At 41.5% G+C, this 25,568-nt stretch overlaps 1 protein-coding gene across 1 annotated transcript in view; it reads left to right on the top strand.

Moving 5' to 3' along the window:
* The first annotated feature begins 4,112 nt into the window (after nucleotides 1-4,112).
* HGFAC (HGF activator) overlaps nucleotides 4,113-25,568 on the top strand; it is a 40,251-nt gene continuing 18,795 nt past the window's right edge. Inside the window, exons 1-7 of the mRNA XM_071447371.1 lie at nucleotides 4,113-4,181; nucleotides 5,750-5,804; nucleotides 7,605-7,701; nucleotides 12,787-12,860; nucleotides 17,254-17,367; nucleotides 18,014-18,145; nucleotides 19,510-19,620. Of these exons, the coding sequence (XP_071303472.1) occupies nucleotides 4,116-4,181; nucleotides 5,750-5,804; nucleotides 7,605-7,701; nucleotides 12,787-12,860; nucleotides 17,254-17,367; nucleotides 18,014-18,145; nucleotides 19,510-19,620 (649 nt within the window). The 5' untranslated portion in view covers nucleotides 4,113-4,115. The remainder of the gene's footprint in view (nucleotides 4,182-5,749; nucleotides 5,805-7,604; nucleotides 7,702-12,786; nucleotides 12,861-17,253; nucleotides 17,368-18,013; nucleotides 18,146-19,509; nucleotides 19,621-25,568) is intronic.

Genomic DNA, 25,568 nt, shown 5'->3' on the forward strand with positions numbered 1-25,568 from the left:
GAGTTGGTTGGGTTTGTACATCAGTCTCCTGTTGGCACTGAGTCCCCTGTTAGTACACCAGGAACAGAATTGCCACATGTGATTGCTTGCATCCTACACATTCCTGAAAGATAAATCAAAAGTTGTATTTTTAATGCCAGAAATAGTTCTAATTACCTCCTGTTCACATGTACTCACCAGGTTGTACAAAGGTCCTGGACAGAGCACACTTGCAGAGCTTTAGATCCTGCACCAGTTCCTTGTGCCCACAGTGCTCCTGCAAGTGTCTCCTTATCTGGGAAGCTGGGTCTGGGCTTTGCAGCAATAACATCAACTAAAGCCATGAAATCCCATCATCTCAGGGGACAACACTACCCCGTTAGTTTGGGTTACTTTATCACAGTGAAAAAGCTTAGAAATTTGCAGAAATACAGGGGGAATCAGTCATGAGAAAAGTTTGTAGATTTTTTTTTCAGTTTTGCAGTAGATAAGTGGAAGTTTTCTCAGAAACATTTACAATGGTCAGAAAATAGTGAAAAAACAGAGAACAGATGAATGTGCAGTCACCAGACTGCCCTCTCACTACCTTGGTAGCTGGTACAGAGGAATGAATGCAAATGGATGTGTGTGTGTGTGTGTGTCTAGGCTTGTCTTTTCCACTCATGTCTAGTCAACCAATTGATTAAAAAAACCCTCTGCAGTTTTATTATTTCATATTGATGGCTGACTCAGTTAATTTATGTTTTGCAGATATTTAATGATTTAGGGTAGTTGTTAATATTGTTTCATTATTATTAAGTAGTTCAAAGGCTGGGCTCAGTCTGAGCTTTTAATAATTATTTTTAAATTTAAAGTAATAAAAAACATGGCAGTGTGGGAAATGAGGAAAAGGCAAATGTATGAGGCAGCATTATCAGTATCTGTTATACAGCCACAGCAAGACTTCTGTCTCTTTTTCCTCATTTATTGTGTGTTTATTTGCCTTTTCTTTTTCCCATGATGTCAGTATAAAGAGGAGAATGAAGGCTGAAGTGAATGGATTTCAGCCTTTGATACTGAAGGATTACAGTCTGCAAACATGAAAAAGAATTCCTAGTTTTATTTTGAAACTTTTCATTGTCTTTAGTAGTAGCAGAATATGGCTTCAAATACATTTGGGTTCTGTGTTCTGCAGGAAATGTTCAAAATTATGTACAGCAAAATTAAGAATCAGAATGTGCCTTTCTTAAAAGGAAAATGGAATTTTCTTTGCAAACAAGAGCCAGCCTCCAGCTGGAATTTCACTGGTAGAATGAGTTGCAATGCTCCACGCCTTACAACTGACAAATATTCTATCACTCCAAAGCCAGGTTTTCCTCTAGCTTATTGGTACAGATTTTCTCTCTCTTATTTATATTTATGTATATGTATACACACATATATTTATATCCATTTAGTGTTTTACAGAGCCTTATTTGAAATGGGGACTAGATGAAGTCTAAAACCTAATGCCAAGGAATTTATCTTGAATTCCATATGGATTGTTTCTATAGTTTTTTTATTTTTCTTGTTGTTAAGTTATTAGCTCCATAGACGCCTGATTCTTATTTCCCTGTATACAAAGTTTCCATCACCAGGCTGGAAATAGTGAGTCACAGATGAACAGACTTGAGAAGGTGGTGGAGAGCAGCTCTGCAGGCTCCTCAGCCTGACCCATGGGATGATGCTTTTGGCACAGAAGTTGCTCTTTGCACCTATGAATTCCCAAAGGCCCAAAGCCCTGTGAAGTTTATAAGAATTCAGTATCAAAACTGAGTCTAGTTTTCTGACTAGTTTCCTGTCAATAAGATAAAATGTTTCTCAAAAAAAAACCCCAAACATTTTAACAATTCTACAAAACGCTTCAAAGAGGCAGACAGAGTTTCTTCTGTTTATAAACAGCTGAAAGATTCACTGGTCATTTAACATAATTTACCAAAAAACCACACCTCAAATCCTGCCTTTTTGCTAAGGCTGTAAGACCTGTTGAGACACCTCTCTGCTGAACAAAGGCAGGCAGTGTACATGGAGCACTTGGGGATTTTAGTGATTCAGATCCATCTGAACCCTGGAATCGCTGTCCAGACCTTACTCAGGGATAATCCCTGTTTAATGGTGGGGCTTCTCTGGCAGCTGTTGCACCTCCTGGCTTTGATGACTTTTCCTTTTACTTTGTGCCAGCCCCATCCTATCAGCTGAAGTGGCTCCTGATGGTGTTTATTCCTTTTGTCATGTTGAGGAATCAATTTGAACTAAAAGCTTGGAGTTGTGAGTCCCCAGAATGAGACACTGCAGCTCTTGGTGGAGATCTACAACATGAACTGCAACAACTGGGAGTAGACAACACCAAACATAGATTGCATTCTTGCTTTTCTTCTCTCTTACTTTTAGGCATGGAAAAATGCTTCCCTACAACACACATTGGTCACCACAGACACACAGTGTTTCTGGTCCTGGAAGTGGGTGATTTTTTTCTGGAAATGGGTGGAAGAGGGTATTTCCACAGCCTTAAAGAAGTATCTTCCTTCTCTCCTCACTCCCCTGCTTCTCCCTTTCTACAAAACTTTTGGGAACTCATGAGTGCAATAGCAGGTAATGGCTTTTTTATTTTTTCCGCTTTCTTTGCAAAATTTCAGTAACCTTGATGGTAAAGAGATGTCTACAAGCCATTGAATAGGCATTATTGATTTGAAAACTCATGGCCAGACTGAAGAATGAAGAGAGGAAGTGGAAATCTATGTTTCAGCTTTGCTAGGTGTTCTCAGGCAGATCCGATTGTCTGTACATCCTATTTCCAGGTTTGAAATCAGTGAAAATAAGACAGATCTATTCTGAAGCTTTATTTACTTCAAGTGTTTAGTAATAAGCAATGCACAGAGGCAAAGATTTTTCTTCTGCCTGTTTGCTGGATTTTGGGAAGGAAATTCCAACTTTGCCCGCTTCCTGCTGGTCCAAGCCTTGCTCACAGTAGCAAAGTTTAGTCCATAACCTATATATATATATATATAGGCCTAGTTGAACTAACAGGAGTTATTACTGTGATGAAAGGCAGAGCAGTGTGTCAATTCCTTGCACCATGATAAACCATCATGTCAAAATTGTGCAGGGATAGCTCTGCTTCACCACTGGGCCCTACTGCCATGGCTTTGTTGGGTCAAAAAAATTTAAAAGAATCATATCCCTTCCATAGCTGTGCTGGTGAAACTTCAAAGGGCAGCACACAACTTAAGCAAGGACTATGGTATTCCTTCTGTTGTTGTGGCTGTGGGGATTTTGGGTGTGAGGAGGTGTGGTCCCTGATTGACAGGACATGGCAAAAGCCTCGAGCACAGACACTGTTGTACCAGACAAACCTGTGGATTTTGGTTGTGGGGCAAGGTGGGGCTGAAATAGACTGCTCTGGTGAAATCTCAGTTTTAGCAATACCCTCTGCATCTGTAGGAGAAATGATTCTGCAGTGCAGCTATCTCAGACAGACACAAAACAGAGATGGCTTTGCTCAGGTGGTGGCAGAAGGGAGCTTTTTAGTACACAAAATGTGTTATCAGAGTAATGTGCATTTCTTTTTTAAACTTTCCCAGTCTGTTGCTGGATGGCTGCTGTTACAAGTCACAGCTGGGCAGGTAACCATCTGTTAATGAGTAATCCTTGGTATTGGCATTGATCTGGTCCATATTTTGCAATGTGATGCCATCTCCTGAGTGGGCTTGCTTGGAGCTCCTTGCTGCTGCTATACCATGCTTTTAATCAGCTCCTGAAGAGAAAGAAGGGAAACATTCAGCTCTACTTATAAGCAGCATTGGATCAGCTTCTCTGGAGCTGCCCTTCAGTGCTTGCTGATTACAGCAGGGACCATCGCCAAGGGTCAGGCACTTTGTGAACTCTTCACTCCTGGTGGTGTAGGGAGAGTCTCTCCCTATGGGGCATTCCCTTCTACTCACAAAGACATTAATGATTAACAATGATAACAGCTCTGCTTACTTAGAAAACTAAAATACCTTAAAGTCAAGTAAATCACAGTCCCTTGTGAAAGCTTGTTCCTGATTCACCCTCCTGCTTCAGCCCAGCCCTGGAAGTTTTCCTCTGCCAGGCAAAACCTTCATGAGAGGAGAGCAAGGATGAAAGTCTGTGCTCCTCTCACTGTTGTCTTGGCTCTGAGTCTGAGCAGTGACTGTGCAAGGATGGTAAGTGATTCTTCTCTTTCTGAGTGATGGATCAGCTGTGGGATACCTGGCAGGACCAGGCTGCCCTGGGGCTGGATGAGTGAAGCCACTGAACAGACCCAGAGAAAGGGAGATCCAAAGGGAACACAGCAGGGATGAGCCAGATGAAGGCTGACAGTTTGTGAGGAGTTTATAAGCTCTTTAGACAGTTTATAAGTGCTCACTTGTGGGGGGACTGTGGGACAGCTGGTGCTACACCTTTCTCTGTTTGAAGCATTTGCTTACATCCATGCCTTGCTATGGAGGAGGAATGGGAAGTGAGGAAGGACCACAAAAATGGAAATCCTTAAAAAACATATCTCAGAAGAGTGTTGACACAAGCAGGTACCTGCAGTAGCATGGAGGGAGAGTGCTCCACTGCCAGACAGTACTGCAGTCTGTAACTGAGCAGGCCAGCTTAGGTGGCTATCTTCTTCTTTTCAGACTTGTTTCCATGCCAAACCCCTTGGTGGTTTGCATTATGTATCTTGTCTTTTCTGGGGCTATGTCTGCCAAGCACATGAAGCACTGCTGAACAGGCTGTGGTTTGAATTTGCTAGTTTGCTTAAAGCCCACCACAGCCTGGCATCTACCATGGGCTAGCAGGGCAGGTAGTTCACTGCTGCCTTATGGTCAGCACTGGGGCCTTGAGATCAGCCTTATTTCTCTAGCTGGGTTAAAACTAGCTCAGGTATACTTAGATGGTGCTATAATCTCAACTGTCTCAGTGAATTACAAAAGTATGTCCTCAGATAGTGCATGAGGGAGCAGAGAGGAATGCCCATGCTCAAGGTAAAGATCATTCCTGGCTGGAGCCCTTGCTTGGTGGTGGCAGAATTTGTGTAGAGTGCAAAAACTGTTATTTCCTCAGAATTGTTCAAGCCTTCTCTATATATCTTAGCAACAGCTTTTTCTTAATCCTCACTTTTATGTCTCCTGTCCAGTTCTATGTTCATGATATGTGCTTTTTTGACTGCTTTTGTGATATTTTTTTTTTGCTATAGTTCAATTGCCAGCACCTTTGGTGGCAGCAGCACTTTATGTGTATTATTCTCTTTTTATTATTTCCTGTGGCTTAAAATCAGCTCAGCCTAGTGCTCTTTGCTTGCTGATTGGCAAACCCAAATACAGTTAGAAGTTGCTTTTGTAACTAATGCCCTGGGGGCATTCAGTTAAATAGCAGGAAAAGGCAAATGTTGGGATATTATTTGTAACTGTGAACTGGCCCCAGAATGCCTGTATTCTTCCTGCTGAGAGAAATAGGAGATGTGTCCCTTGGCAATAGAAAGATAAAATGGAGCAGAGCTTTGGCCTTTGTTGTGTTGTGCTGGGTTTTCCTGGTTTAGCTGGCACTTTCAAGAGTCAACGTGTATCTACCCTCCTCCACCAGCCTGTGCCCCACCAAAAATCAGAAGCAAATAATAAGATTTTCTCAGAAGCATTGGGAGAAACACAAGTTCAGGGCAGCCTGGAAAGTAGCTTTGTACCAGTAGTATGGTTCTCAGAGTGAATTTGTGTCTCCAATCCACATTCTCTTTTTCTCTTTGTAGCACTACAGATCTGGGGCAGGAAGAGGCTCAAGGCATGGGTTCCCTCACGCACAAGGTACCAAGTCAAATGCAGTAGTTTTCATGACAGTAAGAATGGTCTGCCTGTCTGTATCTGTGCTGTGCAAGCTGGTAGGAAGCCTGTCCTTGTTTCAACATGAATAAGGATTATAGAATGGTTATGCCAATATTAATTTCTGTTTAAAGGGGAATTTGAGATTAGCTCAGGAATCTCAGGTAATTTTCCTTCAGGTGCAAGATTAATGGGAAGGTGCTGATGGGATTTGAGTTGTCTGAGCTGGCATGGCTTTATATTATTTCACAAGGTGGTGTGGCTGAAGATGTGCAACAACCTTTAATCAGAGCTGCAGCTGCCCTGTAACTTTCAAGCACATTAACTCTTTGTATGTACGGGTTCAGTTTCTACCCTGGCCCTTGATCTCTCTGTGGGAGGAAGGTTTGAGTTGCATGCAGCTTTCTGGTTTGCATTTGTTCTAGTGACACCCCAATGATCAGACATCCTGGCTGTGGGAGAGTGTTGCAGTTTCCATTTTTAAAGCTTTTATTGTCCTGTGCTTTTGTTGTTAAAGATTACATGCATTGGGCTTTATAGGTTATAACAGTGGTCTTTGGGATGCAATGTATCTTCTGAATGGGGATGTATTCTCCCAGCTCTCCTGCCTGCTTGTACTGGGAGGTATGAGACAGAGAAAGTTGCCATTTGCAACATTTGCTTAATTAGTTCAGAGAATGAAAATAGGGTTGACAAGGGGATGGCAGAGGCTATTTCATATTGCTAGAGAAGGAGGCAGTTAGGGCAGATGGAGTGACAACAATCCCAACTGATTAAGAAGAGGTTGGACCACAGGGATAAGTTATTTTTTCTGTAATGCCAATAACTGACCTCAGCAGCTCTTTGAGATGATGGGAGTTAACAGACATTGTAAGAGTGTGCAGGAGCCCCAGCCATCATGGGAGGGGTAAGCTCAGGACAAGGAGCAGTCACACATTGTCTCTGAGAAATGAAAATGTGCTGTGCTGCCAGTTGGGTTGAATGCCCCATTTCTCTCTTACGGCACTGGTTGGCTTCCCATTCAGACTTTGGGATTTCAAAACAGATTACTTTTAGTTTAATGGCTAAATAAGCTCTGACAGTTTTTCATTGTCTTTTGTGTCTTCAGGCTCTCTCATTATCAAGACTCATCTTGAAGGATTTTTTCCTGATAGACTCCCACTAGCCTTCCTTAAACTCCCACCACCCTTCCTTAGATTGCCATCACTGATGTGGCAAATATAAAACTTGCCCTTTTTAGATACTGGTCCCATCAGTTTCTCCCCTCTTATAAGGAATTTGCTTATCCCAAAGGGAAGGTTTTATGATCAAATTTCTCTCTACCCTCAAGCTTTAAAACTTCTTCCTCCTGATTCTTTCTATTTCAGTTTGTACTGTCTGGTTCCTTAATTATTTTAAACAGATATTACAATATGATATAGAGCCTGAAAGGATACAACTTCAGGAATTATTTTAATATGCCATTACAATACTACATAATTAGAAATTATAATTGCAATTAATGGATATAATTGGCATTTACTGTACCAGAAGTGGCAGTATATTTTGAACTGAAATGATCTGAGATCTTTGTTCCACTGCAGAGTCCATTAATCTTTGTTGATTCAGTCATTATGTAAGATTTTAAGCTTCTTCTTATGCACTAGACATTGCAGAGACACAGAGTCCAGAGTACAGCTGAAAAACTTGCAGATATCTATCTTCATAATTTCATATAATAGTATATAATATAATTTGTGGTTTGGTTTTCAGCTGCATTATGAGTTTTTTATATTTGTATTTCAGTGTTTACCGAGGATGGACATTTATGCAGATTTCCTTTCCGGTTTGGCGGAAGGTTTTATCACACGTGTTTATCAAATTTATTTTCCAGAAAGAAATGGTGAGTTGACATTGCTCATAAATGAAAACAGCATTCAAATGAAATGTCATCCTTTTAGTGCTTTAATCGTGCTTTTGGAGTCATTAACACGGGCTGGATGTTGTGCCCAAGGTGCAGTTCTGCTGCTGATGGCCGTGGCCCTCGGGTCAGGATGTGCTCAGGGGGAGGGCAGCCCTGGCCCTGGGTGTCCACAGCACAGGAGGTTCAGGAACTGCAGAAATGCCTCCTTGCTGCCCTGCCCATTGGAACTGCAATTTACATGGGTGACAAGAGCTCGTACAGAAAAAGCAGGACTGATAGAATGACCCTGGGAGAGACAGACCCTCTGCTGAGGGAGAAAGGAGACACACACACCTGCAGGAGAGGACTCTTGGTTAGGGGGCTGTTGGATTTGTGCAGGCTGTACTTGTACTGCAGCAGAGACCATCTGATTTTGGAGGAAAGCTGTTTTCTCCCCACCCCCATCTCTAATTTCTATCCAGATTGGCACCAGAACCCCTTTGGGCAGTGCAGTACTAAGAAGTGAGGTATTACTCCTGTTTGTTGGTTAATGATTTATTCTACTACTGTGTTTAAGGCCATTTTGCCTTCTTTTGGGCAAAGGTTACTCTTTTACTTTTGCAGAAAGTATTAGAAGTATTCATGATCCATTTTTGGGGTAGGAGCAGTCAGGGGGGAGCCCTACTGAATTAAAGCACTGAATAAAAAAGATAAACTTTGCAGACAAACTCATATGATAGGCATATATTAACTGAAATCAAAGGCAACAAACAGAGAATATGTGGGTACCAGTAATGTGAAAATTATGCCCAGATGAGCCAAGTGAAAAGCAAACACTTGCCTGTTTTCAGGGCAGAGATAGTATTTTAGAGTTTACTTTACTTGCCCAGGCAGGGCAGAACTCTCATTTTTTATACTGGACTGTCTCATTTTTTCATGATCTGTTGGTGCCTTTCTGATGACACATCTGTTTCAAGTGTAAGTGCTGGTGTAATGTAAACAACACAAAACAAACCTGTTTGCACAAATAGACACCCAGCTTCAGGCTAGGAAACCACTTCAGAATTTCCCCAATAACCACTGATAAAACCCAGCTAATAAAAGCCTCCAGGAAACAAGAATTTGAGACTATCTTAACTGAAGAAAGGGAATTGGAATAATTTACCAGTTTGAATCCTGTCTTTGAACTTTAGTCACAAAGAGTTTGACCTTAGTACCCACTTAATTTCATGCAATGCTTAAGAGGGATCCTGTTAATACATGACACTGTGTATTTGTTTTTAGCCAGTTAGGGCACAGAAATGGAAAAACTTGTCAATGGATGTGGTCCAAGGTTAAAGCACACTTTAGAGCTGACCTTGAACAACTTGCTCTTATGCTTCTGACTTTTTAAAAGCCATTTACAAGCAGGGAGACAAGGAAGAGGACAGCTGGAGTTATTTGGATTTGACAGACCATTTCACCCTATGGGTGACCTTCTGACCAGTGTTTGCTCATCACTCATAAGCTAAAAGCAACTTAATGTGTGACTTCAGGCACAGAGATGCCAGGAAAAGAGCCCTGAGTAGCAGTTGGGAAACCTGCTCTGTGCACTTTTTGTGTGACTTGGCACCAGCCCAGGCTGGCCTTACGCTGAATAACTGATCCCAGGGACCTGGAGGGCTCCAGGTGAGGGCAAGGCTCGTGCCCTTCCTGCTCCTGCCTCCTGCAAGCTGCTAGGAAGGGACGATGGGAGGCTGGGTCCAAACTGCTGCTGAATTCTGAACTCCAGGAAACCCAACCAGGAGAGCCCTGACTTATGTGTTAAATTCATGTCCTTGGTCTTCAAGTCACACTTTGGGTCAGGACTACAGGCAGGACTTTACAGTGCAGGCTAAACCCCACTCAAATTTGCTTTAGATTTATGTTTTCTCATACTGCATATGACACAGATACTGTGTTTCAACATAAATCTGTTCCTGACCACACAAAGCTCTCCCTACTTTGAGAGCAACAAACAAGTTGTATTTTCAATAAATATTTATAAAGATACAGGAAAGAAGGCAAAATAATTGCACTATTTAAATAACAGACTTCCTTTAGCAGCATTCTGTATTGCTTTTCCCCTTAATTATAATCTGTTTATAAGATCAATAGATCAGATATTTATCATTTAAATTTCCATTTAGTGGCCTATTACTAAGTCTTGCGTGATATCTTGCTAAAGATGTAAATTTTCCTTTTGTGCTGAGGAGAAAAAAAAAGGCTGAAGTTGCTACTGAGTTTCATTGGTACCTCCAGACAGACAAAGCAGTGTGGGGACAGACAGAATGGGGGTGCAGTGAACACTGGTGAGAGCAAAAGGGGAGGATGGTCTGAACTGGACCAAGCTGTGGCTGCAGGGAAGCTGCAGCACCCTGTGCCTGAGTCCCAGCGTGGGATGGGTTCCTCAGATTCTGCTCCAGGGGAATGGCAGGAGCAGACCTTGCCTGAGATTTTGGCTATAAACGGGAAGGTGTTGACTCAGGCCCTGCAGGAGCCTTATCCTGTGCTTGAGTTCTGGAGGGGCAAGGCCCCTGTGCCAGGGTGAGCTGAGGTCTGTGTAGGAAGGACATGATCTTATCTTCCTTGGAAACAAGAAGATAACTTTTGATGTGTTGGCCACAGACTGAAAACAGTGCAGAGGAAGCTTTTTGGCCAGCTGGATTACAGGATGGGGAGTTTGTGACAGCCCTGGGAAGGAGAAGTCCCTGTGGGCTGAGCTGGGAGATGTCAGGCAGCAGGTTCTGAATTTTCCTGGAGCTGGTAGTGGTTGGTCTGGTGTTGTCAGACCAAGTCTGTCAAGCCATGTTTCATGGTCAGGACAACACCTAAAAAAGTCTCAGGCAACCTCCAAGTCTCAAACACAGCGACAACACCAGGTGTGATGGCAAAGCTCTTTGCTTACACCTGCCTGCCTTGGGCCTGGGGCTTTGCTTGTTCTCCAAACATCCCATTGTTAGGGCTCCCTATGCTCCTGGTGGGAAAAACAGCCTACTTTCCATTGATCCTGCTTGCCAGTTAGGCCTCATCTTTTGTTTGCCCATTCCCATGCTGATTACCATCTATGGATTTAAAATGTTATTTAAATCAATCCCTTGTAGTGGACTTTTCTGATATAATTAGTTCAGTATCTCTGTCCTTATGTTTTGACTTTCATATTAGCAATTTTATATGACAAGCTGATGTAAAGATATTTGCTATCCCATAAATTTTGACTGTGGGTGCATTTGCAAATAGCATAAAGATATAAGGCCACTGGGTTGGTTTGGCTGCTGGAGGTAACATTCCAGAAGACTGAAAAGTCATCATTTCATTTTTGGTAAGCTCCAATCAGACAAAACATATTTAAAAGAGAAGGAGGGAGACAAGAGAAATAGCTTTGAGGATGAGCTGAGATTCTCACAGAGAGTGAGATCTGTGGTGGAAAATATAAAAGGATTATGTCACTGTGCAAGGAGCTTGGGACTGAGGAGGCAGCTTGGCATCACAAGGGGAGACCAATCTCACTGTAGTCACTGCAAGGCAATAGGGAAGGACTGGCTGGGGAGAGCATCGAGTGGGAGGACCAGTGGTTTGTGGAGAGCTGGTAGGAGAAGCCTCTGTCAGGGTCTCTGACAACAAAAAATCCTTTTAAGATGGAAAATTTTGAGATTCCTCTTTGATTAGAACTTGGCTGCTGCTGGACAGTGACACAAGCACTGCTGAGGACACTTTGAACTCATTTCTCATCTTCATTCTTGTGCATACTAGACCACCCTTTAAAGAAAGCACAATCCACTTCCCACAGAAGGATCTTTGAGGAATTTCCATCAACTCCCAGCAGTTGCATCAGCCTTAATTCCTGTGAGAGAAGAGCCTCTTTAAGCATGTGCCATGTTAATCTGCACCAGACTACCAAGCACCTCTTTTAGTGCACATTTATAATTGAGGTCACCCAACTTAATATACATGGCCTATTCAGATGCTCCATAGGAATTATGCATTTTAAATACCACATAGCATCCAATTAAAAAGGAAAATAGGGCAGTTAAAATGTAGACATGTGCTACAATAAAATTTCTGTCTAGCTTGTGACATCCTGGGGTGAAAAATTTGATCACACAACTGCTCAAGGAATTATAAAACCAGGCATAATGGAAATAGATCATCAGGCACATTAAATAAACTCCAGTGCCTTCTAATGTCATGTGGCTGATATCTATTATTCTGCATTATAACTGGCTAGGGAGGATGTTTTGGTGGATGGTGCACTGGGACAGGGCATGGACCGCCAAGTTCAGCCATGTGCTCCCTGTGTGTCCTCAGAAAAGCCTCCAAATCTGCTCCTGCAGAAGAGGAATAGCAGCTCTGTGCTGCTTGGGGTGCTCTGAGCCTGAGATAGCAGACTGAGATAAGAGACCACCAGAGAGGGGGTGCAGGACTCTGTCCCCTGCTCTCAAAAAAGGAGAGGTCTTATCTGTGCCTTTGGAAATCACCACCATGTCAGTTATTTCCTCATTTCATCTTGCAAGTTCCAAAATAAGAATGCTTTAAAGGAACTGAGTCTGAAAAGGGTGAAATATGCTTGTCACTGAAAGTCAGGGAAAAGTCCTTTTGTGGACAGTCTCCTGCCTCCACAGATTATTACAGTAACTGTCAGGCATCAAAAATGGTCTGGGTCCTGTTTTGCTTGTTTTGTAATAAGTAAAGAAGACATTATTTGTTTGCTTTGGTTTTGTTTTTTATTTCTGTCTTTCATTTTCTAACCCCAGAAAAAGGAAGAATGTTGGGTTTTTCTGAAGGATTTATTGAAAATCCCAGGTCCTGCATTTACATCTTATTCTTAATATGTTTTAATGTGAGACAAGTGGAGCAGAGCAACTTTAACAAAAGGAAGCATATTTTTTCCTCTGCTCTTACAACAATTTGAATGAAACTGATGCTAATTAGAAAAAAAACCAAGCATGAATTTCCCTGTCACCAGAGTGTGAAGGCCCTGTAGTTTCAGTGCAGACATCCAGGGTGTTTAAATGTGAACTAAGGCTATTTGAAGATGCACTAAGCTGCACCTTTGATTCTTTTCAGGTGTTCCACAACACATAACTTTGACCGGGACAGGAAGTGGGGACACTGTGATTTGCTGCCCAGAGACCACTCAGGTAAGGCCCTGGCTGAGCTGCTCCAGGTACCTGATTCCTACTTTGCCACCTGCAGGAAGGAGGGGCAGTGCCTTCAGTGCAACTTTTATTTGAGTATTTATTTTGAAGCAAGCCTTCACATCAGCTGTTTCCATAATCTCTTTGTGACGCTGCACAGCCATAGCATTAGACTGTGAATGTCACACAGCCTTTAATTCACTCTCTGCTGACTAACTCAAAGCCATGGAGGGAAATTATAGTAATGCCAGCATGGAAATCTAAACTCCTTCTGGAGCCAAACACAAAGGTGATCATCTTCTCCTCCCTCATGGCTTGGATGAGCCTTTTAGCTTTCCCTAAATTACACAGCTGCATTTTCTGTCTGTTTGACCAGTTAGTTTCTTTAGAAGGCACAGAAACATTTGACACCCTGTACAACACACAGCCATCACTTCCAGCTTTCCTAACTTGAGATCTCATGGGAAAGAACAGTTCTCAAACCCAGACTTCCTTGGGCTTTGGGCTGTGTCAGAGAAGACAAGAGGCCAGACATGTTCATTGCAGGAGTCCTGAGGGATAATGAAAGGATTACTTGGCTGAACAGCTCTGTGGCTTCCTGTGGTCACCACACTCCAGTGTTACAATTACCTCATTGCGAGAGTCTGTCTAAAAGGGGAAGTCAAGGTCTGTGGCAAAGAAGTCACCTTTACATATAAAAGTCACTTAAATTGACACATGGGGTGAAAGTTCACCTGGGAATATGCATCCCTGTCCTCAGCTCTCTCCCAGTGACTGGCTTTTGCTTATCTCTGTATCCCTGGCTCCATGAGGGGGGTGCTGGGGAAAGCCATTTTATAAAGAATGTATATGTATGTGTGTGTATATACATATATGTATGTGTGTGTGTATATATATATATAAATTCTAATTTCATACAGACAAGCTTGAAAAATCAGGTGTTGAACTAGTAAAACTTGATGCCCCTGAGGCTTTTTTTGGATCTGTGTCTAGTTCTGTTCATGTTCCTCTTTTTGCTGTCTCACTATTTTCAAATGAGACACATTTAGTCTGCAGGATATGACCAATAGCCTTAGATATTCACTTCCCACTTTCAAATGAAGGGCTTTTTCCACCAAGCCCTTTCAGGAAGTTCTCCACAGTGTCAGGAGTCTCATTGCCAAGCTGATTGCAATCTACCAGAGCACTTGAAAAGCCAAATTAGCTGAATCACGCTGACAGTCTAGAATTAAGCAGTGCACAGCATCACCTTTTTAAATGTAGCTACGTTAAATTATTTTCCAGCCTGGCTTTAAAACAGATTAACAGTAGATCAGAGGCCAGTGACCTAGCCCCAAACTAAGCAGCAATGTATACAACTTTGTAATGCAAGTGTGCCAGACATGAACATAGACTTTATGGGCAGTTCATGCTTACAAGAGTCAGGGCTGCACTTAGTTATTCATCAGTGGCTTTCCAGAGCTTAAAATACAAATTAAAAAAAACCAAAACAAACAAACTTATATGTGTGAGAAAGGAAAGAGAAAAAAGGATGGGGTAGCTGGAAGAGATCACCACTGGCTGTTGCAAAATAAAAATAACCCCTTTATTTCTGGAAGCATTTAGAATTTGAAAAAAATACATGAAAATTTTTTGGCTGTTATTTTATTTATAAACATAAGTCTACTTAGGTTTTTTTTTTTTTTTTTAGGAACAGTTTTTTGATTTGGGAAATGTTTAACAGATCATTAACCATAGCTTAAAGTGATCAGGTTTATGATGAGGTTGAAAGGAAAAGCAACATAATGGATGAAGGGAATTTGAAGCAAAAGAAGGAAAGTTTGCCTGCTGTGGAAGAAATAAGCAGTCAAACTGAACACTGCTGACCTCTAAAATGTGTAAAATAATACTTTTTAAAAAAATCCACTAAAATATTAAATCTTTTGGTGTTTTTTCTTGAATAACAAGAAAACATTGAATTTCAGGGAGAGAGTATCCTTTGGCCATAAGAGGTTGGTGAGCAGTGTATCCATTGGCATGGAGAAGGAGCTTCTTTAGAGCGAAGGCTGAAGCACAAACTCTCTCCAGGCCAAGAATACCACATGTATGTGATAAGTCAGCTTCAAAATGTTGGAGGTGCTTACAAATCAGTGTTATCAGTGTTAAGCAAGCACTTTTTTGATTCAGAAAAATACATCTGCCAAATTCAAGGGGGAGTTTTAATCAGGAAGCCTTTAGCTCTAGGATGAAGTGAAGCCTGGGTGGGAAGTTTCTGCTGGAGGGAGTTGTTAGTACTGCACACACGTGGGCTGTGCACGTGTAGCTCGCATATATGTACAAATGTCCATAAATGTGAAATGCCCCTATAGATGGGACTTCCAGATTTTGGGCAGTCTGGTAGGACTGCTTCTCTGAATGTCTGGAAATCTTGGACAAATGGCCAAACCCCCAGGGAGACCCAAACATGGGGGAGAAAATTGCCAGGCAGTATTTTTAAGATCCCTCTGGACTGATATGGAAAGAAATAGAAGAGTGATTTGGGGTGGCAAGAGGAAGAGACATCATCCCAGGAGGAGCTCTGAGGAAGGTGGGTGACAGAAACAAAGTTTTTGTTGGGAAATATGGACAGAAAGGTGAGACAAGGCTGCTGCTCAATCAGCAGAGACTTGGAGAGGTGAAGCTGCAGTCAAGATGAGAGCTAGCAAGCATGGAGTGTTTCATCCATGAGGATGCTTTAGACAGTGCTGAGAAAGTGTGGACTTGGCACTCCCCAGTTAAAGGACAGTTAATAGTGGGCAGGATTCCCCACTGGGAACTGAGATGTGTCCATCTGCTTATGAGCAGAAGTTGTTCCTGGACTCCAGGAAAGAGGTGGAGCAACACAGAACATGCCTGGAAGGTCAGACTGGAGTGGTGGGCGGGATGTAGTGAGGAACAGATTGAGAAAGAAATAAATGAGTGGAAGTGCTTTTTCCAGATTTAACAAGGGTACAAAGAAATTTCTTGAACATTTGTTACAGTAGAAGATGGCTTGGAGATCAGGTCATGGTTTGGATGTAGTGGGAATAGGAAATACAGGATTTTCCTTTGAGGAAACATTACAGCACTAGAAGTTTCATAACCTTCAACAGCAGGAAGAGTAGGAATGTCACTGACTTAACTTGCTTTCCCTTGATGTTATCCTGGATTGAAACTCCCAGTGAATACACCCAGACCTGCTATCTGATAGGAATTACATCACTCTCTTCTGAAGTAAATATTTTGATCCCTGCAGGGGAAGCTCAGATTTACCCTGCTGTAGCAAACTTCAGGATGCAGCCTTTGTGCTCCACCTCAGCCCTGCTCATGTGTGCCTCTGCATGTTGCATCTCATACTCAGGACACACTGTCTAGCTGAAGGAGCACCTGGACTGAGTCACCCTGGAGATGGTCTAGCAGAGTTTGACTAGCATTGAAAAGGAAGATTTGAATGCAGACAAGCTGTTGGGCCAACTCTGGAGCAGGTGTAAACATGCTGTTGGTTAACTTCAGGGGAGATACATCCCTTGGCACTGCCTGAAATCAGAAACACTCCCTGACCAGCAAGACCCTTACTACTTTTACATTGCACATTGCCAAGCAAAACTTCTATTGCATGAGTTGTCCTGGCACCTAACTCCTCTCCCACCACATTTTCCCATCATTCAGAAAACTCCCCAGTAAATGGAGATATGCTAGACTGGTTCAGTTTTCATCTTTCTTGGTGTGATTTCCTTGGATGTTTAAATGGGGATACAAGCATCATCATGTCACCCCAGGACAATGTGCTTTGTGGTTTGCTTTATAATTTTTCCCTTGGTTCCAGCTGTCCATTCGTTTTAGACATAATCCAAAATCCCATGGCAGATCCTTCTGTCCAGGGCTGTCCTCTGTGCAGTTTGAAAGTGATGCATGATCCCGGCAGTGGCAGAGGCTGGGCAGTGCTGCAGCCTTCCTCCCTGCGGCCTTCCTCCCTGCGGCCTTCCTCCCTGCGGCCTTCCTCCCTGCGGCCTTCCTCCCTGCGGCCTTCCTCCCTGCCCAGTGTAAAGGCACAGCTCCATCTTGTGGGCACCTGGCCCGTCTTCTTCCTCACCACAGAGCCAGCTCTGGGGACTCCAGGTGTGCCTGGACCTGTCCCCTTCAGACAACTTAGTCTTGGGGCATGAAGGTTCAGCTCAGAACCACGTGGTTCAGATCTACTACATGGGTTTTAAAAGCTGGATAAATATGTTTCTATATTCCACAAACCCGCTGTCAATTGGTTGGACAAACTTAGTTTTACGTTAGTAGATGGTATTAAACCCACTGAGCACGGAACCAAAATGGTTCATGAAGCCAAAAGGAGAAAGCATGACTTATACCATACTTATTAACAACAATTTCTTAGTGGCTCCTCCAGATCCCTGTGCAGACAACCCCTGCCAAAATGGAGGGACCTGTTCTCTCACTCACAGCCACAGGATGTACCACTGTACCTGTCCTGAGGAATTCACAGGCGAGGACTGTCAGCTGAGTAAGTATCTCCTACCACCAGAGTTACAACATGAAATATGAATAGTAAGTAGAGCTCATTAATGTTTGCTTAATGAAAAGGTAGTGCTGTTGTGATGGGAGAGACCACTGCAGCATGAATGTTTGTGTAGGTGGATTTCTAAATGGTTATGACAGACAATCCATTCCTGACAGGACAACTGAAAATAGCTTGACTGTGCAATTATAAATCCAAGTATGCTCTGAGCATGGGAAACACAAAAAGCCTCTTCCCCTTCCTTTGCTGTTTTTAAGATTTAAATATCCCTTACATGTTTGGAAATTACTAATATTTGGTAGGCAATGCACAGAGACATGAAAAAACAGCACAATTTCAGGTGCTGCCTTGTTCCTTATGTATATGCACATGCTGGGGACAGTGATGCTGTCCTGTTCATAGGGCTTTAGGAGAAAGCCACCTCTGTCTTGAGGTTCCTGGAGCTGCTGCCGTACTGGCTCAGTGCCTCCACACTCTGGAGGCTGGCTAGCTTGAGAAGAACTGTCAACAAACATGGATCTGCTCAACAGGAAAAAAGGGATGAGCAGGGAATGATAATAGAGATTGTGATGCCATTTCTTGCATGAAATAACATCTGAAAGCTTGTGTTGTTTGTAAAACTTCATTTCAGAGAAATGTTTTGACACCAGCCTCTACGAATTCTTTGATGTGGGTGTGAGCTGGTCAAGAGTCCAACAAGGAGCAGTGGAGCAGTGCACGTGTGTGCATGGCCAGATGGAGTGTGGCCGTGTGGAACACAAAAGTAAGGCACTGTTTTGTACCACAGCTGTAACTCTGCATGGAGTGATGATAAAGGACAGTGAGGGTATCAAAGCCTGAGAGGTGTTACACACCCCAATGCTGCCCTTGCAGCTCATGTACCCTCTCTAAAAGACAATATTTTAGATTTAGATTTCCTTTCCAAGAGTTATAGATATGAGCAGTTATACTGACCCAGGAAATCCCTTCAATGTGTCCATCCTTATTTGAAGAAGCAACTATTTTAGGAGGAATTTTAGGGACACACAGTGTTTTCTTAGAGAGGGATGAAACCCCGATCTGCAGCATGTAAGAATATACAACAGATTATATAGGAGAAGTGGTAGAATTCTTTCTCCAAAACTATAACCTGCCTGAGAGGCACACCCTGCACACCAACAATCACTTCATATTGCTGCTTTGCCTCTGTGTTTCTTCCCAAGTCCATCCCACTCTTGAATTACCAGCATGTAAATTTTACCTGCCTCCAAGATCCCATAAGGCCTGCATTGGCTCCAGAGTCCCCATGATTTTTGGCCCATTCCTGGCAGGGGTAATGCTTACATTATGAAGCCTCCTCCTTTTTTAAGGGGGTGCCAGGAGCCCAACACCCTTGCCAGCCAGCACAGGAAATACACTTTGGGTTGTCACCCATCTGAAGAAGCTCCTTTCATTTGGAGGAGAGATGTTGGGAAGCAAACCATGTGCTTCACCTACACATGTGCTCTGGTATGGCTATTCTGCTACTCAGTCTGGCTAACTTCTACCCTGCCCAGATTCACAAGTAAGTCACACTATAAATTAGTTTCATAAAAGCCCTTTGAAATACATAGGTGTTTTTATTCCCACCTTATGTAATTGGAAACTAAAGTATGGAGAGTCAGTGCTTTCTAGGGCGTTGAGAGTCCATGTGAGAGTTGGGAAATTTGATAGGACTTAATACTTCCCAATCACAGATCTTAAATATTTAACTGAGCTCCCTACTAGATATGTTATTATAAATTCTAATAGAACTCAGTGGCAGGTCTGGAATTGGCAGAACCCTGTATAGAGGAAGAAATGTTAATACCATCTCCACTAGTAATAGTAATCACCACCCCCATTTTACCTATTGTTCACTGATAATATCTTTCAATAGCTGACATTATCCAATAGCAGTGAAAACAATAGACAGTCCTTAGTGGGCAGAAATCAGTCGAGTTTCCTTCTCTTTAATTTATCACAAGTGTAGGTCTGACATAAACAAAGAAGAAAAACTTCCCCCAAATGCATATGCACAGAGGAGATGCACTAGAGCAAGTTAAAATGGACTGATTCTCTTGAATAATTTGTACCCTTGGTTTGATCATTGGTTGTGTTTCCTTGTAGGTTGTGCTCATAATCCTTGCATGAATGGTGGAGAGTGCAAGATGGTTGCCTCCACTGGGAAAATAGTATGTGATTGCAAAGAAAATTATGCAGGAAAGTATTGCAATATTGGTAAGTATAACAACCTACAGGCAGACAGAATTAGGAGTTTCATCTGGGTGTAAGGCTTCTGGGTTTGGCTCTGTTGTATTCTGCATTCGAGGACATTTCTTGTAACACCTGAAGAGTCACACAGAACAAGGGTTTAATGTATTTCTCCAGTGTAAAATATAACACATACTTCACCACTGAGACTCTGCTTCTAAAAATATTTTTTTCACGCCCTTTACTTTATAGAAAATCAAACAGAAATTTTAATCCAATTACACATGCCTGTAAAATAAGTGCATGCTTCCCTTTTGCAGTATCAGTCACAGGGTTGTACTCTAGATCTACTGCCTCCCTACACATCCACACATCCCCTATAAAGCAGAGAATAACATCTGACAAAATCTAGCAGCCGTTCTTTGGTAGCACTCAATGACTGTGGGACAGAGAAAATGCTCACCCTTTGGGTTACCATGCACTTTAAGCACATTTAGCCCAGCACAGGTTATACAAAACCCCTTCCTTTCTCTGATGGGTCAGGGCTCAGAAATCTGCTTATTGCTATCTATGTGTAAGTCCTGTTTTATATTTTAGATGCTACATAGTTTTGATACAACTTTCCTCCAGAAGACTTAACACTTACCCCAGAAGGGGTTAAATCTTGCTTGCATGCTATATCTGCAAATCATGCCAATGGCTACTTTTTAAATAAATGCATGTTTTAGGCATAAATCTTAATAGACCTTCAGTCACACCATCCTGTGACCCCATCAATTCACTGGCTGTGTCTTTCTGGGTGCATAAATCCCATGGCTCATCAAAACTGAGGACATGACTCCCAGTAGCTCTGGTGGGCACTTTCTTAATCCAAATGGGTGGTGGGGTAAAAAAAACCTGTTAAGGAACACTGCAATTTATATCTAGTGTTCTTTTTGTTACTTTGATAGTTAACAAATGGTGTAGGCAACTATTCTAGCTGGGGAAAAAAAAATCCATTTGGGAGACCAGCAGTACAGCTGGAATAGCAAATAGCAGGAGTGAGTGGGTAAATTGGACAGTGTATGAGTTGGCCCTGAACTCACCAGGTACCTGATAAATCATGAGAAATCTTTTAAGTCCTTCACAAGGAGCACTATTTTAGCTCAGTTGTTCTGTCCTTTAGTTACCCTGGGGAGGTTGTCCCAGGCTTTGGGAATGCTGCTGCAAGGATCTGGGTGAGGGGCTGCACAGCACATGTGTGACCTGGAGCTCAGGCCAGGGCTGCACTCTGCTCATTTTCACATTAAACTGCTTTTCCAATTCCTGTTTTATTATCAGCTTCCCCTGCCCCAAGCAGCAATGGTGCACAGAGACCTGCACCCAGCAGGGCCTGATCATAAATACCAGGAAGGCAGTGTTACAGATGTCATACAGGTTTCTGACTAGATTAGGACACGAAATAAGCAGGTGCTCTTTGATTACTTGAAAATAATAAAGCAAACATTTGGTTTGCTAAACAAGTGGCTTTGGATGCTTACAATCCATCTGTGTTCAGATGCCTAACACCCCTACACAGAATGGGAACTGAAGGCTTGTGTTTGTGTGTCAGGGCCTTGCAAAAAGTCTTAAAAAAGAAAAAAACTCTTTTTCAAGATGCAGTTATTCTAAATGAATGCAAATAAATGAGTCTTCAGGTCTATAGACTGGTACTATCACCACAGTAGGGCAATGGCATTCTGGTGAAAGTGCTACAGCCTTGTGTTCTCTGAGCACTCAGAAATGATTTTTAAATATTTGTTGGATTAATTTTTTCTTTGACCCTTCAATTTGATGCAGTGAACAGAAATGGCTTTTTCTCTTTGTTTCTGTTTTACTGTCTTGTATAGTTTCCCCTGTCTAACAGGATGTACTTGTGAGGTTACCCTTTAGTTGGAATAGCTGGTGGCTATAAAGCTTGATTCAGAGAAAGTGTTACACTATTTCCTCTCCAAAGTGTACTTTATTCTGAATTATCAGTTAAAGAGGCAACCTTAAAGCCAAGGTGTGATGCAAAAATGTGTTCTTAGATTTTTTCTTAAAGCAGAAATCAATCAATTCAATAAACAGAAAGTCTCCCAGACTGTTATAGAGCTGTAATGAGTTTGAGGGATCCTCTGCCCTTGACTTACACAAAGAATTACCAGCCTTCATCTGTGTCTAATGGAAAACCAGCAAATTTGTCTTAACATTAATAAATGAGGTACCATCCTTCATCCATCAGATCACAAGCTTTAGTACTGCTGTGCCTCAAGCATTGGTACAATAGACTGAGCAGCAAAACCAGCAGGTTTTGAAAGTACTGAAAACAGTTCTCTTGCTTGAGGATTTATTTAGCAGATGCTTGGACCATCATATCTGTCAGACCTTTACCTGTTTTCCATGAATTTGTCTAACTTCTTTAGTATTCCTTTATGCTTTTCCCTTTCACAGCATTCCATGTCAAGAAGTCCCAGAATATAAATAGATGTGATGAAAAGAACTATTTTCAATTGTTAACAAAAAACCCACTGCATGGTAATTTTATTCTTCCCCTTTGAACAGTGAGTAACAGAATAATCATAACTTTTGTGATTTTGAATGTACCTATTTATCTGTCCATTACTTTTTGGACTACAAAAGTAGTGTCCCTGCCAGTTCTCAAAACTCATCTTTGATCTTAAAATTCTCTTGCAAACAATCATCATATATGTATGTGTGTGTATATATGTGTATGTGTATATATTTCTAGGCTATTATCATAAATGACCATATAGCTACTGGAAAATCATGAGCTGACTTAAAAAAAAGATGATAAAAGTAACAGAGGAGATATCCATCACAAAGGAGATTGATATACAAAAGACAGTTTTTAATATAGATTTCTATTCTTTGTGGTAATACGTTATTTTCTTCTTAAAGAAGAAACTTGCAGTACTAAAGAAAGAACTGCCATTTAAAAAAGTGTTCTGAGACAGTTTATACGCATAGGATTTCAGGGAAGTTTAATTAGTTTAATTTTGAAGGAAATTAGATGCATTACCAACAAATCTCTCTCCAAAGAGATGCTGCTTAAAATTGTTCAAGGACTCATGTTTAATTAAGTTCAATTCATAATAACTGTCTTTAAATATGCACCTATTTTCAGAAATAAGGCTTTTGTGCTAAAAAAGTGGCTGCATTCTCTTTGGAAACAGCTCTTGCTGGGACAGCTCTGAATCCAGGCTCTAGGTGAAGATTCAGAATCAATTGTCCAATCATGAGTAGCAGTGGTTGTCTCATTGAACACAGAAATTTATCAAAATGGCCCAAATCCAACCCTTCAGCAGTGGTAAATGTGGGCAAGAAGTGAAACCTGAGAGAGATGTCAGTGGAATATTTTATCTCAAGCTCAGGTTGGCATTGGGAATGAAGAACAAATTTACTTGGTAGATAATTAACTTCATAAATATTTAGCTTCACTGGAGGTGATAATTGATGAAAAACACTTATAAATATGTAATTGTAAAATTACTTTGACATTTTGTTTCTTTGAAATGATAGGAGCCATGGTGGAGATGTTGGATACAGAGGAGGAGTTATCTGGACAGAGGACAGATAATTCATTTTAATATGCATTTATGGAGAAGTTAAAGGGGGTTAAAGGGAAAAGGAAGGAGATGTATAATTTTTTTTTCAGGGGGTTAGTGCCCTTAGGTTTCTGTGGTTGACACCCCACCATTGCATTCGCAGTTTTTGCTTTAGGTGAATGGAATGTGAATGGAAATGAATAGATATTTTGCCAGATTTCCATGTAAAAGCACTTAGTTTTTCTTACCACAGCTTTGTTACTGTTGGTTGGATGTCAGTTGTTAGTAAATTTGGGGTACTTATTTGTATTTTAAATTTATTCTTGATGTATTCTTATTTATGCTTTATTTATATTCTGATATGTTAGTGGGGTATATTTATTCTCTTAGTCACCAAGTCTTTTCCTGAAGCATTTGCTCACTGTGGTTGTGGGTTGCACTGGGTTTGAGTACATTGGGAGCACTGCACAGAGGATTAAATGTTTTGAGTTTTCTTTGGATTAAGGCTTAGGTAGACATAATGGTTTTGACAATATTTTGGTCATGATGAAATATGAAGTTGGTGAAGGTATTTTTGAAAACTCTGCTTTGTAGTGTTGGGGGTATTTACATCATTAGGCTATGGATAATGGAATTAGAGGGGTGCCATATCTTTAAAGAAAGCATGGGTTGGAATGCTAATTGTGGAAACCTTCTCGTTATGTAAGGAGATGTGGTGTATGTCAGAAGTAGGCTGAGGATTTTCAGAAAAGGAAGATGATAGAATAGCTGAATGTATAATGACCTACAGGAAAAAAAACCCCAAAACTTCTTGGCCACATCTTTAGGGGTTAAACTGGAGGAGTTTGAGGTAATAGAATTAGCAAAAAATTACAGCAAACCCACCTTTTTAGTGGTTCATTTACTGAAATAGTGTATTGGCAGTTTTCTACTAAAAAAGCCACTCCAGTAAAGGAAATTCAGCTCTGGAGGCTGGCAGGAAAATTTAAAATATTTTTTGCTTTCTGAAGAAGACATAAGATAATGAATTTTAACTTTCTGGTTTATATTTACCCTGTACTAGAATGCTTTTAGTGTTTCATTTTTTACTTTCTAGAAATGCAGGGGGAAACAGGATGAAGTACAGCAACAAGGTTACTTGGCTGACAATGATAAAATGGGCATTTAAGTGGTCAGTCAGTCCCCCCCTGAGCTTGGACAAGTGGGTCTGTAAGTAAGACTTGAAAAAGGTTTCTAAGTGAGGCTGAGATGATGCTTGTTGCTTGCATTTGTGAAGCACTGGGCTGAGTAGTGAAACTAGGAGGAAAAGAATAAAGTCATTATATCTCCACAGTTGTGGGAAAATAGAGGGAACAGCAGATAAAAAAGCAATATCATGTATTAATATGGCTTGAAGAGGTGATTATGTTATTTGCACAGGACAAGTTTTATAAGTCACCATGGAATTTGAATGAGGGGAAGGCATGGGTTAATAATGCAAGGATAATGAAGAGAAAGCCTGGAGCACCACTGCAGAAATAATAATGGTGGGTTGGATTTTTATCAGGCTTTGAATTATCAAAAGAAAATTCTACAATGCTGGGGTTACATGGATAAAAACTATGCCCAGTAGACTGTTGCCTGCAATCATCAGTGGAAGGAGGCACTGGAAGATGAAGAAATGGGTGAGCACGGCATTGTCCACTAAGTGCCCACCTGTGATTCATTGCACTGAGACAGTGCCACTCCAGGGGATGGTGAACAGGAGACCAGAGGCAGCTGTGGCTTTGCAAAACCATTCCATGTCATTTATGGAGGTGGCAGATGTGAGCAATGATAGACAGGCTCTTCTTATCTCCCAGACTTCTTTATAATTTGAGCACCATAATAAAGCTTTTGGCTAATATGGAGAAAAACAAAAATGAAGAAGGAAATACAGCTTGCATGGAGGTTATGGATTAGAAATTTATGTTTGACACCTTGGCAAATGTGGCCTAGAGAGGAGAGCTAATGAGCTGTGCTGGTGGCAGCATGGCATACAGCAAGGACTGCCTCTGTAAGGATTGAGAGATAAGGCAGATACCAAAGAAGAGGAAAAAATTTCTCCGGTCAGAGAGAGGAGTAGGTTCAAGATCCACCAATGACTTCTTTATTTTTACATAGATGTGCATTTTCCAGATGCTGGTGGGCACTAAGTTTTCTGTGTTTTGCTCTCTATTCCTACAGTGTTGCCTTTTTAGATGACAAGTCTTTGTTATAATCCTAGTATAAATAATATGATTAATATTAGCAGCCTCTAATATGAAGCAGCTGCTTAGTCCTAAGTCTTGTGAGAGTGCCTGACTTGGCAGCAGTGCTGCTGGGTGCTGGTTAATTGAAAGCCATTAGGGTGTTTTTAGTCCTATTTGTGATTTATTTGGGACATGACAG

This window comes from Agelaius tricolor, unplaced genomic scaffold, assembly GCF_023055355.1.
Source record: "Agelaius tricolor isolate 1412-34295 unplaced genomic scaffold, bAgeTri1.0.p SCAF_24, whole genome shotgun sequence".
NCBI classification, from domain to species: Eukaryota; Metazoa; Chordata; class Aves; order Passeriformes; family Icteridae; genus Agelaius; species Agelaius tricolor.